Below are 14,872 nucleotides of genomic sequence, written 5' to 3'. Positions count from 1 at the left end.
CATCCCGCAGCTAGATGCCGAGATAGCACGGCTGAAGAGGCTTCTCGGAGAGCCACTCTGTGCCGAAACGTCGTCTGAAAACAACTCTGTCAAGGTGGGTATTCTGTGGAGCACTTGAGAGCCTGTGAGCGAAGCTGCCAATGGGGCTACAGGGGGTGACATATTTACTCTTATCAGGTACATCTAATGAAGACAGAGAGGAAACGTATCGAAGCTTTTCTTATCGCACTAGCGAAGTTTGCGTTCGCTCACCATCACTCGCCGTATCCAAAAAGAAATCGAATTTTTATAGGCAGTCATGATAAGTTAGACATGATTGTTTTGCAAGCGTTTATTGTACGCATTTCAACTAATTTACAACATGCAATCTTTTTTTCTGTTCTTTTCAATTTTTTCTTCCTTCTGTCTCCTTTTTTCAGGTCGTACAGAGTGATGTGTCTGGCACGCAAATTAACCAGTTATTAGTACGCGCTGACTCTTTGAGGGTCTTGTTTTAGTTATCTTTTCGTGTAGTTTCTGACAGTGAGAATGGTCATGAGGCCCTGGGATTGCATGATAAATTCTTTCAATAGAGCCTCTAAATAGTACTATTTTTTTCCACAGTGTGCCGAAAGTAGAGCGTTATATAGATCGATTGGAAAATGAATTCGTTTGCGTTCGCTTCGGCTTTTAGTATAATTTTATTTTCAGGGCCTCTCGCCAGGTTTAAGCATTCAAACAAACCAGCATGGTTCATTGATTGCTCGGTAGAGATAATGTGTACAAATTTTGAAGCGCGTACATGGCGCAAAAGCAATTCAAACTTTAAAAACAAAACGCCGTACAAGCTTCTTTCTTGCTGTCGCTGTTCATGCTCAACTCACCCCCGTACCATAATTTTGTATAAAAAAGCAACACATCTCAGGGCATTTGTTTATTTTTACTTATGTCGTTCATCATGCCATCGCTGTAAAGTCCAGTGCAAGCAGTCATCGAGCGAGATGCGAATTAGTGTGCTCCTGTTTGCGGAGCCCTCGTGGCCGTTAATTTAATTAGCACGCTATTCTTTAGTGCGAGTTACAGAGCTTCTAAAAACTAGTGAGCAAGTTTGTCGCTGTTAGATGAATTCCTATCGCTACGGTACTTCGCCTTTCGGAAGGTTATTTTTTTCTTGATGCCGTTGCTTACATCCTGCTTTGCGACGAACACAGCCGCAGCTGTACAAGCAGGGGCGGATCCAGCCATGATCATTCTATCGGGATTCATCTTCGCGAAGCAGCGCAAAAACGAGGAGACTGAAAGAAACACACAGGCAAAGTGCTACCAGCAAATTTGAGCAAGCACGAATAAACACACTTCTGTTAGGACTGAAAAAGTGCATGCACCCTAGCCTACACATCGCATCTATTTAGTTGCCAGATAAGATATGCCAGTCGCTTCGTCCCCTGAAAAAGAGGAGTTGTGTGCGAGATTTAAACGTCATGTGGAAGCTTGTACATTGGACATACCGGACTGTGTGTCAATGATCGGTCACGAGAACTTGCCGACAATTTCGGAACGTGTCCGATGCTTTCCCTCCACCCACTTTACGGCCACCTAAAGTTGAGAGGAGCATGACCGATCGCTCCTTAAACTGAAGCTCATTTGGTAGAGCATTGGACGCGTTATTCGGAAGTTACAGGTTCGTTCTTTGCCAGCGGCACGTTATATTTTCGTCCATTTTAATTTCTTCGCATTTACATCACAATTACTTCTAATAACATCCCCTGTACTGTACTTGGCGTTACTGTCTGTTAGTTCTAAATAATGTTGTGCTAAACCAAACAAAAACCAGCCCTTAAGACTGTTTAGCTCTACGCTAAGATATTTTACAACCATGTTCACCAAAATTTGAGTTCACGTTATGAAAGTCTGCACTAGTACCGTGGTATAGTCTGCATCGTATGAATCGTATGTACCTTTTCACCCAGTCTATTGAGTGCTCGTCTGTTCCTGCAGATTGGAAGGTGGTGCCTCTATTTAAATCAGGTGACCCGCATTCCCCTCTCAATTACAGACGCATCTCGCTCACTAGCATTCCTTGCAAAATCCTCGAACAAGTCATATTTACTAACCTCGTTTCCTTTCTTGAATCCAACGCATTTTTCACTTCATTTCAGCATGGGTTTCGCAAGAACTATTCCTACGAAACACCACTTGTATCGTTTATGCGTAACATTTCATCCTCCTTAGATAAAGGACAGGTTATTGACTGTATATTTTAGATTTTGCTAAGGCTTTTGACAAGGTGTCTCACCGCTTACTACTTCTTAAACTCAGTACTCTTAACATTGACCCTAACATCTTGAAGTGGATAGAATGTTTTCTAACTAACCGCACTCAATTTGTAACCGCCAATGATGCCGTATCATCCCACTGTGACGTAAAGTCTGGCGTTCCTCAAGGCTCTGCTTTGGGTCCCTTGCTTTTTCTAATATATATTAATGACTTACCTACCGTTATTAATAGTTCCATTAAACTTTTCACTGATGAGTGTGTTGTATACCGTGAAATAACTAGTCTGCATGATAACCTCATTCTTCAGTCCAATCTAGATAATATATCAAAGTGGTGCTCACAATGGCTAATGTTATTAAATCCGACGAAATGCAAGATTATGACTGTTTCACGTCGCTCTGTTGCATCCATTCCTCTCAGCTATGCTATCAATAACATCAACCTTGAATACGTAACCTCGTATAAGTATCTCGCAATTCACATAAAAAATAACCTTTCTTGGCATACACACGTCCTTTACATCGCTAACAATGCCAATAAATCACTTGGGTACATACGCAGAAATTTTTCTATTGCCCCACGCCATTTAAAACTGCTACTTTACAAAACACTCATTAGACCGAAACTCGAGTATGCGTCTTCTGTTTGGGACCCCAGTCTAAAAACATTAAATATCATTATTGAGTCCGTTCAAAATCTATCAGCACGTTTCATTGTGTCAAACTATTCCTGCTCAGCTAGCGTTTCAATAATGAAATCTGATCTCGGACTACGTGATTTGCAGCTTAAAAGAAAAATTTCTCGTCTATGCCTTTTACAAAAAATTCTTCACTGAAACAATTCAATTAGACAGAAGCTTATATTACAACCGTCATACATATCGTCACGTCTTGATTGATTGATATGTGGGGTTTAACGTCCCAAAACCACTATATGATTATGAGAGACGCCGTAGTGGAGGGCTCCGGAAATTTAGACCACCTGGGGTTCTTTAACGTGCACCCAAATCTATCGTCACGTCTTGATCATGAGCATGAAGTTTTCACTCCTCTCTGTCGCACTAATGTTTTTTCCGACTCCTTTCTGCCAAAAACCAGTGCCTAGTGGAACCGCCTTCCCTCCTCCATCGCCTGCATTGAAGACGCATCATCATTCAAAACTGCACTGACAATTTATTTTATGCGCCCTAAATAACTTGTTGTTGAACATGTATTCTCACTGGCTTGTATTTTCATGTTCTACTTTTACTGCATTTTTGTTGTATTACCCATCCCCTCTGTAACGCCTTTATGTGCCCTGAGGGTAATCGAAATAAAATAAAATAATCGGCGTGACACGAGCGCAGTCCGAGAGCCCCTTGTCATCGCTGCTGGAGAGGTTCAAGCGCAAGCGAGCGTCTCTGGAGAACAGCGAGGCGGCCGGCATCGCCGTCATATCTCGCCTCAACGCTCCCATGCGCTCTCCGGCCCGCGTTCACGACCTGCGCTGGCGGGTCGAAGACGGCACCAGGATGCTGCAGCTGCGAGCCGAGGACCTGCTGCTCCCGCCACGACATTCATTCCATGAACGGTACAGGCACTTTGCTTTCCGAATTGCTCACAGAGAGGTACTTTGCTACGAAGAATTTCCCACTGGCAAACACCTAATCAGGATATACTTCTGTGCGCAAACGAAAGAAAAGGACTCTGAAAAGCTGGGACAGGGAGAAACGCAAACTTTCAACTGAATTTTATTATTCTTCAACCTTCAAATATACACTTACGAAAGAACATAGTCACGTGGTCAAATCAAACAGCTTACAAGAAGCCAGGTCGAAACTTACGCTCACTACATTAAATAAGGAAATTGACGTGTCCTTGCCTTTAATTTGCGCACACCAGTTTATCTTGAAATATGAACCAACTCACCCAGCAAGTTTTACTGAACGCCTAATCAGCGCCGTAAATCAAGGGGGTGTCAAGAGGGTCCTGACCTCCCCCTCCCTCTTTGCTCAGACTGAGGGAGACGCTGCTTTCAAGTGACCGCATTGAAATTTATCTTTAAAACGTCATATATCTGAGCGACTTGGCAGTTAAATATTGCACGTTGAACATGTTTAATATCTCTTCGGGTATGCTTTGGGGTTGGTAGTGTGCGTCGGTGGACGTCTCTTGCGGTGAGTACATATGAGACGACACGGTGACTCGTTTCCCGAAAATCCTTCGTTGTGATTCGCAAGTCAGTGAAGCCGCGTTCGTGGTAACTCGTGTTTGCTCCGTTTGTGTGTGGTATTGACGCATTATGTGTATACGGTTATTTAGCGTGTCACTTGTGATGTATTAGATTCAACAGACCAGCTCATCGATGTAGAGCATTTAATGAATGCACACGTGTTTCATTTGCCCGGCTGCATCTGCTGTGTCCATTAAATTTGTTCCGACAACGCGGCTCATCTGCCAACCCCACACCGTACACCTAAATTATCGTGACTGACATTTCGAAAACGAGTCCACTGTCGCTGCTAGCGCATTTAAGCGCCGTTAAAGTAGCCAATCAATCCTCTTTTGAAGTCGTTGATAATACTGCCACGCAGGTCCAACGAATGCTTCCAGCAGTCCAGGGGTAGCTTGCCTATCATCGCAGCCACGTGCAACGACGAGCGTGGCCAGGGGGGAAGCGACCAAGCTCCTGTTCCTCACTCCGGCTCATTTCCCACATTACCACGCCCGTCGCGGTCTCCGGCAAGCCAGGGAGAGCGCGAAAGCAGCAGAGAGGAAGTCTACCAGTCAGCCGAACTTGTTCCCACTAGTGACAGCGTGACGACTGCAAACACCACCGAGGAGTACCGGACGTTGTCATCGGACGAGTACCGGACGCTGTCGTCCGACGACGACACGACGTACGTGAGCTGTCGCAGTCCCGCTTTCACCACTGCGCTCAACCACTGCCCGTCGTCCTCGTCATGTCCGTACACGCACGAACCACTCGAACTGGCCGTGTTGGAGGAGGCCAGCAATGATGAAGGCATCGCCGAGTCGTCGGCGTCGACGACGCCCGTAGCCCGAGAGGCGACGCCGTTGGCTGGCAGGCTCCAGACTGAGCGGGAGCTTTTTCTCAAGCGCCTTGAAGAGGCCGAGTCGGTGGACGTCTGACGAATGGGACTCAGTTTCGTAGTTCGACCCGAGAGGACACAGAATTCTCGTTGGACACTTGTTCGCCGTATAGACAGACTCCTTATCTGTGCCACGGCTCCAAGAGCAGTGCCCCGGGCACATGCAAGTGCACCGGTACACCATCCAACTGCATCCACCAGTGCAATGCCGTCAGCCAGAGCCGTGTCAGTGCATTGTGTGGCACTGTTTGTGCCCAGGTGCATCGTAGTTGCATAGATAACTGTGCAACAGTATGCGCTTATTTCTCAGCACATCGAGTCAAAATCTTAGTGATACCTACATCGTTCTGTGTGCGCGTGTATGTTTCATGTGGTGTACCGGCTGGGAAATCACAAATGTTCGCGAATATGTGCGTCGTACTTTTTGTCCACTGTCATCTGCAGCGACACTCATTCACACTCGATGGTACCGATACAATCCCCATAAAAGGCTACCGATCGCTGACTGAATCTCACTTACGTTGCAACGAGGAGGTAGATAGGATTAGCTTGTTTATTGCATCTTAACTTCATGTATACGTCAGTGCGAAGCAAAAAGGGACAAGGCCTCCTTTTCTGGCTGACGTTATGTTCTGTGGGCAGTTTATATAGAAACATGTGAAAAAAAACGAATAATACTATATGCTTAAATGAATAAACGAATAAATAAATAAACAAGTAAATAAATAAATACATAAATAAACTTCCTAGCAAGTATATAATCCTGAGATGCGTGATATTTCGTTGCTTGTTACATTTTCACTCCAAAAGAGAGGTCGTGCAAACACGGACACAACATGGAACTCGCGACACCACAAACGTTTGATTGGCAACTACCGAAAAGGCACACAACGGCGAGGGAAAAAAAACAAGGCATGAAAACTTATCTGCGCATTCCCTTGCAACAGGAGAACCTGTCAATCCAGCACGTGTGAGGATCTACGTGAAAGATAACTGTTAAGGGCCAACTCCGGCGATTTTTCCACCATGTCAAGGTAATTGTGTTTCTATCTTCCTGAGACACTCTTGTCGTGAGCCCAATAGCTGAAATGCTCAGGAAATTTGAAAATTTTTTAAGCAAGAAAGTGAAATACCGAAACCGAAACTGGGCGACATGTCTGCTCATAACGTATAATTTGGTAAGAACCGGAGTCCCGCCGGCGCGGAGTATGAAAACTGTGAAAGCCAGACTAGCTAAGCGCCGGCCAAAGAGCACAGAGGAAGGAAGAAAGCTTTCCTGGGCTATACCCGTGCCAAACACTGCCACCGCTGTCTTGTGGCCGCACAATAAACACTGTAGCGTCCAAAGTAGCGATGCCATCGGCTGCGTCACTTCCATTGACAGCTCACTGAAGCAGACAATAACGGGGCTCACTTTTCTCTTCCTTTCTCTTTCTTAAGAATCACTCAGGCCAAACATGACGTCACACAGACAGTGTTGCCAATAATTCTGGCAAGCGAGGTTTACTTTTCGAGGCAATCTTCAAAATTCATTTGCAAACAATCAGTGCATCTCTCAAAACTGTAATTTGGCATGAATGACGAAAATGTGCAAATGAACGTACCCAGAGACTTTCATTGAGATCCATTTACCTCAAAAAAATCACTGGAGTTTGCCTTTGGGGATTTCGTCTTTATGCAAGCTAATCAACGGTTGCCATGCGCAGATAAGCTTTCGCGCCTTCTTTATCTACCGCCGTTGTGCGCATCTTCGATTGTTAGCAAGCATTTGTCATGGTCTTACTTCCTTCTTGTGTACACGTGTTTGCACTCCCTGTCTTTTGGAATGACAATCAGCTCTGCTTTCCGTTATTCAAAGCTGTTACTTTTTTTTTACCTTTTTTTCTTTTTTTTTGCATTTCCTCGTAAGATAAGGACAGCGCACGTGCCATGTCCCTTTCTGTTCGGCGCTGACATCCATCCACAGTTGTTACGCAAGTTTTGTGGTAGCTGCAATCATAAACGGGGGCCAGTCTGCCAAAGTGCTTTTATTCACAGCTCATGGCGGCAGAGGGCCTCTCATTTGCTGGAAAGTGAGTTCATATTCGAGCAATATGTTTCATGCATGCAACCATTTTTCGCCAGCAGATTGTGCTGTGCACTGCAGTCATCAAACACCCCTTTAAAAAAGAAAAATAGAGGGAAATAAAATCCAGGTTATTGATAACATGTGCAGCATAGGCAATATGGAACGTGTTAAGGTCATTACACCGCGAAACTATTGTATTAGCAACCATAACTCGCAATAGAATTATTAAGGGACAAAGTTTCCACGCTATCCATCGAGAATTATCATATCGTCTGTACGCATATCACGAGACCTGTCGATCACCGGTATTTTTGCGTCTGTTATTTATGCAACAGTCAGGTTCCTTATTTAAGGGACACTAAATAGCAAAACATTTTTTTCGTATATTAGTAAAGTACAATCCCGAAAACAACTCTTACTGTGACACAACGCTTGGAAAGCGAGAAAATGAAACTAAGGGAGGAGACGCCACCTTGAGGTTCCCGCGTCAAACACCGTGACGTCATAGAGTTTGAAGACACCTACTCGTGGAGGAAGGAATATTCCTCCATCCATGAATCTACAGGGTTTCACGTGTGAAGCTTCTAGTCGATAAAAATGAAGTACATTGTCATCCGCAGGCACCATGCACCTAGCATAAAGTGTTTCAGAAAATTTCATCAAGCCTGTGACGCGAAAATTTGAAAAATACATTTTCAAATCTTTGATGTCACGCCCACATATTTAGGCGCAAAGTTTAAACAAAAACTTCAACCTTGATTTTCTCCGCTTATTATAGTGAAACATTTCTCCGAGTGCCGTTTGTCAATCTAAACGTATTCAATGTTTTTATTTGGTGTCTCTTTAACGTGCAAGAGGCTTTCTCATAATTACTCGCCTGTGTGTGGCGCGAAAGAAAGAGGGAGCAAGACAGGAAGTCACTTAGTAAGCCTCGCTAGGTTAGGTCATGATACCTGGACCATGTGATCTCCTCAGTCACTATAGTTTTTCCGTTTACCACGTCGGCAATGTTACAACGTGCAATTTACTTTTTATTGAAACATTTGTGCAGAATTTTATCTCTGGCTGGGTTAATTGTTACTTTCAAGAGGTTACAACCAGAAAAATGGGTTCGTTCTCCCGTTCTCTTTTACGGGTTCCACTTGCATCCTTATTTCCGCTGTTCATATTTTTTAAGTGTTTCTTCTTCAGTGAACCGAGCAGGATTCGAATCTCACCACCGAGTAAAAAGCCCGTTTCTTATTCATCTCGGCCATGCATCTCAACATATTTTGTGTCTCCATATGGACAATGGAAATGATGTTGACCATATGCGTCCATAGACCGCAGCACCCTTCTTCCTCCTGCAGTTCCAAATAATATTTTTCTACGCAATAACAATCAGCTACTAAGTCGCACACCCAGGTCCCTCCTATCCGAGTGAAACGGCCTTCGGGATTACCGGCCAACTTTGCACGTTGCACACAATTGACTAATCTTGCCGGTCATATCAACGAAGTGAAAGGAAGGCTGCACGTGCTCGATGCACTCCCTTGCAAAAAGCCCTGTGGACTTCATTACCATTCCCCATAAAGAAGAAACCGAGGTGGTTTCTAAAGGTCGGAGAAATACCCCACTCCCCTCTCTCTCTTTTTATCGTTGTTAGATCGAGGCACCTGAAAGCCACAATTCTCACCTTATCTAAGGACAAACGAGATTTCATTGCGAGCATTGGAAACAATACGAGTGAAATTGAAAAGACACCCAGAAATTTCTGCAGTGATGTTTTAATAACATTTGCGGACAGGTGCGCTTTTATCGGTTATCCCGAAACGCGAAAGTAGTAAGTATCTCATCAATCCACATATGGGAACGGTAGAAAATAAAGCGTACATTAGAAAAATTCTTTTACAGAATATGCTGATGCCGCAGCCGGACTTTTTTTTTTAAGGTACGCATTGTCTCGCGTCGCTTTTTTAGGTGTCCAGGGGTGAACAGAGGTAAAACAGGGCGAGGAGGGCTTGCCGCTAAGATGAACACAGTTTTTTTTTATTTGCCACGCCTTTCGTGTGCCCTGAAGTATACGAATGAAGAAGCGCCGACCAAAATCATTTTGGACGGTGCTCTTTCACTTCGTTTGTTCGTCATGTTTTTTTCCCGACCAGACGATGCTTCGTCAAACTGCGAACTGAAACTAAACTTTGTGGTTCATGACTTATGATTTGGTTGTTCGGAGAGCACGATTGTTAAGTTTCCCATTATAAAGACGGTGAGCACAGCGACAGAAGTGGTACCTTTTCTAAGGTAATAAATTAACACAAAGGACTGTTTACGCTAGAGAGAAAATATCAATGAGAGCAGAAAAAATGAACCCCTAAATTTTTACTTTTTTCGAAGATAGACCGTGCGTTCATGTATGGGTTACGCACGAGAGGCACCTGGTAAGTACCCGACGTTTCTTTTTGTGCATTCAGTGATTCCACAGGTCAACAAGGGCCTTAAAGACAACGATGAAAACTGAATGCTGGAGGAGTGGCGTGAGTTAAGCTCAAGCTCAATTTCCCTCTCGCTTCCGAAGCATGTGTATAAACATTTTGGGAGAAGTATTTATACCTGCAGTTAGAATGCACTGTCCTTCGCCATTCTTTTCTGAACACGCTTGAAGTTGTTTTCCACCGCTGCAGCGCCTACCAAATAACAAGAGGCCCGTAAGCTCAAAGCAGTGGCTACGTTTGCACTGAAACATCCAGTGAAGCATACTTAAATAGACCATAAAGAAAGAGGGTTTTTTTTTCGTAAAATGTGGATTATGCTTCCGCAATTTAAAAGGCACCACCAAGCGCCATGAGACGATGCTTGCTAAGCGAGAAACCGCGAAAAGGGATAGTACAGCCGTCAACGCCACTTCGAAGCTTCCGCGCAATCTCGTTGTGACTTCACAGATTTTGACGGGGTTCGCCAAGGCCTGCACAGTTATTCAATGGTAAATATGGAGTTCAGAAACCTCCACGGAGGCCAAAGACGTAACAAACGAAGTTTCAGGCAGCGTTGCGAGACCAACGTGGTTAAAATACGAAAAAGAAAAGAAAGACATATGTGAGAACTATGACGTCACGCGTACATTTTTGTGCAGAGACGCGAAACTGGGAGTACGGACAAACTTTCACCATTTCTTTTCTTCCAATAACACACCAATAACTGATAAATTGAAGGCAATAAGTGTCTCAAATAGTGAGATATTTGTATAAAATGATTTATTTCTGTTAAGTGTCTTTTTAAGCAAAAGCGCAGACATAGCAGGTACCGGCCAGGTGGCTCAGAGTTTGAATTGTAATCTAGTTTAATCACGGCTGGGGGGTTCGTGAGTTGCGCTTGAAGTGCAAGTGCTGGTGTGGCATGAAAAGAAATAAGAAAGTGACCCCTTTCTGATTTCCTCTTGTGGGTACTCATTCCTCGCATCCGCCCCTTTCCACTGTCTTATTTCACTCGTTTCCGCTTTCACCTGAAGCCCGCTGCGCCCTCATGGGTAGCAAAAATAACCGTCCTTACTCGTATCACTACTACCTCTCTTCTCTTAAAAAAAAACTGTCGGTTCATCGATGGTACGGGGACACTTCCACGGCCCACATCGCCATTATCCTTCTCTGCTCATCCTCGCACGTGGCCCCCAGCCTGCTGCGCTCTTCGTCACATTTTAAGGCTAGAGCCTGCTGCACACTTGGCAGTGCATTAAGTTATCGAAGACCAGGCTTCCTGTGGGGCGCAGTGATCCACAGCGAGCAATAAGTCACGCAGTACCTGCTGCAGTCGCTTAAGACGACTCGACGGCGAAAGCAGTCATTTTTCTTTCGTTGATCCTCTCATATATTCTACCCCACCGCGGTGGTATAGTGTGCTCGGCTGCTGATTCGCAGGTCGCGGGATCGAATCCCGTCTGCGACGGCTGACTTTTCGATGGAGGCCCGTGTGCTCAGATTTGGGTGCACGTTAAAGAACCCCAGGTGGTTGGAATTTTTGGAGCCCTACAGTATACGGCGTCTCTTATATTCATATGGTGGTTTTGGGGCGTTAAACCCCACATATCAATCAATCAATTTCATGTATTCTGTTACCCTCGGTATAACTTCCTAGCCTAATTGAGGATATACATCTATATCAAGTGATACTGCCCAACGTCTTTAATTTATTCATAATAGTTTCAAAGCGCTGAGGCAAAAGTATTCAACTCTACCAATGTAACTGTATGCATGAATGACAATGCTGAGGATGAAAAGTTCTAAAAATGATTACGCAGGCACAAGACTATGTGATCTGCAAGTAGCTCTTGAAGACACTGCTGGCATGGCACATTCCAAAATCTCACTTCCATCTGTTAATAATGAGTCCTTTCGAAGTCGCTGCTTTTAAACACAGCTGTTCGCTTCTTGTGACAAACCTTAATAGCGATGAACATTCCACGTAGATCCAGCTAGAACTATAGTTTCATTTACTATGAAAGCACTAAGCTAGCAATGCAGACCTTTAGTTATGTGACATTTCTGTTGACTGCATCCTTTTTCCTCGCACATAAATGCAAAATGGAATCCAACGAGAATGAGCACGAGCAATGTACAAATGATGTTGCTGCACAGCACTCCATGCGAGCATCATTCACGCTTAAACATCCAATTTGTTCTTAGCTTAGAGAGAGCCCTTATGCAAGACGACTATTTTCTAGCTTAAAATAGACGCTTTATTCAAAGAAGTCCCTCGTGTTTTCAGTTTGTCACATCTCTGTATATCACCCATTAATTCATTACAGATGGTTTCGTCGTCGCATCATTCATAGTAGCGTCAGGCTTGAAATGAGCCGTGTAAAGGCAACCGACTTTTCTCTATACTAGTTCATCTGTTTCTGGGGAACACATCATTTTTCCCAGCTTTGGTAGAACCTAGTAAATTAGGTTCAACAATTTGCAATTTTCCTGTTATTTAGAACTGCTATTATCAAGCTGGCAAATATTTCCCAATATTATTTAAATGTTTATTTATGACGGTCACAACAAGTATGTTACTATAGATGAGTAGTGAGCTTTCTTCATTGTATCTACATCTTTTTAACCCGTCATGGTAACACTCGGCCATTATAATTTGAGTGAAAAACTTGAAGTCTGTTTTTTTACCTAGCAACATTAATAGAGAAATTTCTAAAACAACTTCTTTAAAACAAGTGATATTACCGGCAACAACATATGATAGATTAGTTAGTAGATCTCATGTTGAACTTGTCTGCCCAAGTCTTCATTGATGTGCAAGTACGCCAACTTTCAAAAGAAATGTGAACCAAAGCATCCCCTAGATATGTGTACAACTATGCCTACTTTGTTTTTGCCCTTTTCAGCAAGAGGAAAACTGCAAATAGTCGTGCACACAGACATACTTTACAAGAGCGCTGTAATACTTGGCGGTCAAACACTGGCGACAACCGCTCCGCATTTTACGAATTGTTTGCAGACACACTGTGCTCGCTGCGTTTGACGAATAAATTTGAATTGTGGTAATTCAAATGATTTATTATCTCCGCATTTCAATGACATCTAGTGTTAATGTCTGGTTGGAAGTGTCACCTAATAGTAATGAAATTAGTGTGAGCAACAAAAAGCCTCCGTTGTTCTGCGATTAAAGCAAAACTGTTCAACATAACAAAGCGGAATTCACTGTGTCTTTAGACAAATGCTATTGACGGTGACTATGAAAAGATATTGGATAGTAAATGATTAGTAATGTATTTGCGCTCCAATAAAAAGGGTAATATATTAAAAGTTGGCGTCTGAATATATTTTTTTTTCTTTTCAGGGCAGAACCATAATATTTAATGGTTCTGTAGATTACATTACACTTAGTTTCTATGCGAATGTTATTTGTGCTGTGACTAAATGTTGACGAATTATTATTGTGTGAATTGGGCAGCTTATGGCTGTACTTGGTCGCGCATTACCGATGGGGCGACAAAACTATACAAGCTGATACTTTGAACTCCTATATGTAATAAAGCAGCAGGCTCCTTTCTATGATTCCATGAAGAAAAATTCTCTTGTCTTTATTAGCTAACCTACAAGGCAGCAGTGAATTTAGATAATTTTTCTGGTTCGCTGTTCCGTACAAACTTGCTTTATTTTTTTGCTTTTAGACGCTAATTACCAACCACATTAGAAGGTGTATAGTGTGTCTCGTATCTACTTGTGCTTACTAACTTGACAACCCAGTGCTTCAGCCAAAATATTTTCAATAAATCACAAATCTCACAGGCGTTTTTCGGTGGTAGCGCTATCTATGAAATAAAAAGTCAAGTTGTTTTATGTGAATTTAAACGTTCGCCAAACACGGCGCAACTGAACATAAAAAGGAGCTAGTAGAGCAGGCATCGATCACTTCTCCAGGCTTCATTGTTTGCGTCACTGGGTAAGTCTAGTGGCCGCGCGTAACAAACACCAACCTTAAAAGGAGGAGGGCTTAGTTTTATACCCTTTCCACTCACACCACGTCAGCAGGTGGGGTGGTCTCATCTATAGTTACTGTATATGCTACCTTTAGGTAGCAGAGTTACGCATACTTTTTTTTTTCGCCGCTATTCAGCGAGCGCTGTCACGTGGTGCAAAGTAACATCGAATATTTGATTTCACGCGGTGAAGCCAACATCACGTGCACGATAGCGCGGCGCCCGCATGTTCTGTGCCCGCACCGACTTCCGTCGCATCGGGACCGCCATTGGAGGCTCATCTTGGTTGAACAGCGCACACGAGACGACGACGAATTCAAAGGACACAGCCAGGTGCTGACTCGCAACTGACGTTCATTAGGGAAAGAACAGCTGATATGTAGGTGAAGTGCAACTTAGCAGAAAATGCAAAAAAAAACATACATCCAAACACGCCGCAAGCAAGAAAAAAATATATATACGTTCGTATCATCTTCTGCAGGTGCTGGAAGGATAGCTGAATTCTGCGTCGCTCAGAGCGATCGACGGCATGCTGACACACTTATCGTCTTTCCGTCGGATGTGGAAGGCTTCAATCACTTCTCTTGATAACTGATTTTTTTTATGATACGACAGTATCAATGTGTCGTTAAAGAAGGGTACGCCGCCGAATTCGATACAACGAGCGGCGAGGGAGCACTGTTCTGACTCTAATTAGCGTTCGTGTTCCCGAAGGCAAACGTCGACGAATCTTCCGCATTCGTCACCTTAAGTGGCCAAAGGTAAGCCGCTGAAGGTAAGCCTTGCTTCCTAATAAATAAAGTAAAGTGTTCAAGGTTTAATACCGAAGCTAGCCCGTCTTTCTGTATTATAGCTCAAGGTTATGGCGTGCGCTGGCGGACAGACGTAACTTCTGGTCTCCCTGTCATACCCTTCTTCCCCTCAGTCTGCGTAGCTTTCAACGCGCTTGCTGAGAAGCAAGTGCTTAGAGCGTGCGGCGAATCCATGTATCTGCATGTAT

At 43.7% G+C, this 14,872-nt stretch overlaps 1 protein-coding gene across 4 annotated transcripts in view; it reads left to right on the top strand.

Annotated features, from left to right (window-relative positions):
* GABA-B-R3 (gamma-aminobutyric acid type B receptor subunit 3) overlaps positions 1–14,872 on the top strand; it is a 207,209-nt gene that overhangs the window by 177,573 nt on the left and 14,764 nt on the right. For all 4 annotated transcript variants that reach the window (XM_075882248.1, XM_037429129.2, XM_075882246.1 and 1 more), the window contains 3 exons: positions 11–94; positions 3,602–3,825; positions 4,829–14,633. In XM_075882248.1, the coding sequence (XP_075738363.1) occupies positions 11–94; positions 3,602–3,825; positions 4,829–5,387 (867 nt within the window). In that variant the 3' untranslated portion in view covers positions 5,388–14,633. The remainder of the gene's footprint in view (positions 1–10; positions 95–3,601; positions 3,826–4,828; positions 14,634–14,872) is intronic.

This window comes from Rhipicephalus microplus, chromosome 2 (genome assembly GCF_043290135.1).
Source record: "Rhipicephalus microplus isolate Deutch F79 chromosome 2, USDA_Rmic, whole genome shotgun sequence".
NCBI classification, from domain to species: Eukaryota; Metazoa; Arthropoda; class Arachnida; order Ixodida; family Ixodidae; genus Rhipicephalus; species Rhipicephalus microplus.
Note: the sequence above shows the minus strand (reverse complement) of the source record. Positions and strands in the feature narration are given on the sequence as shown.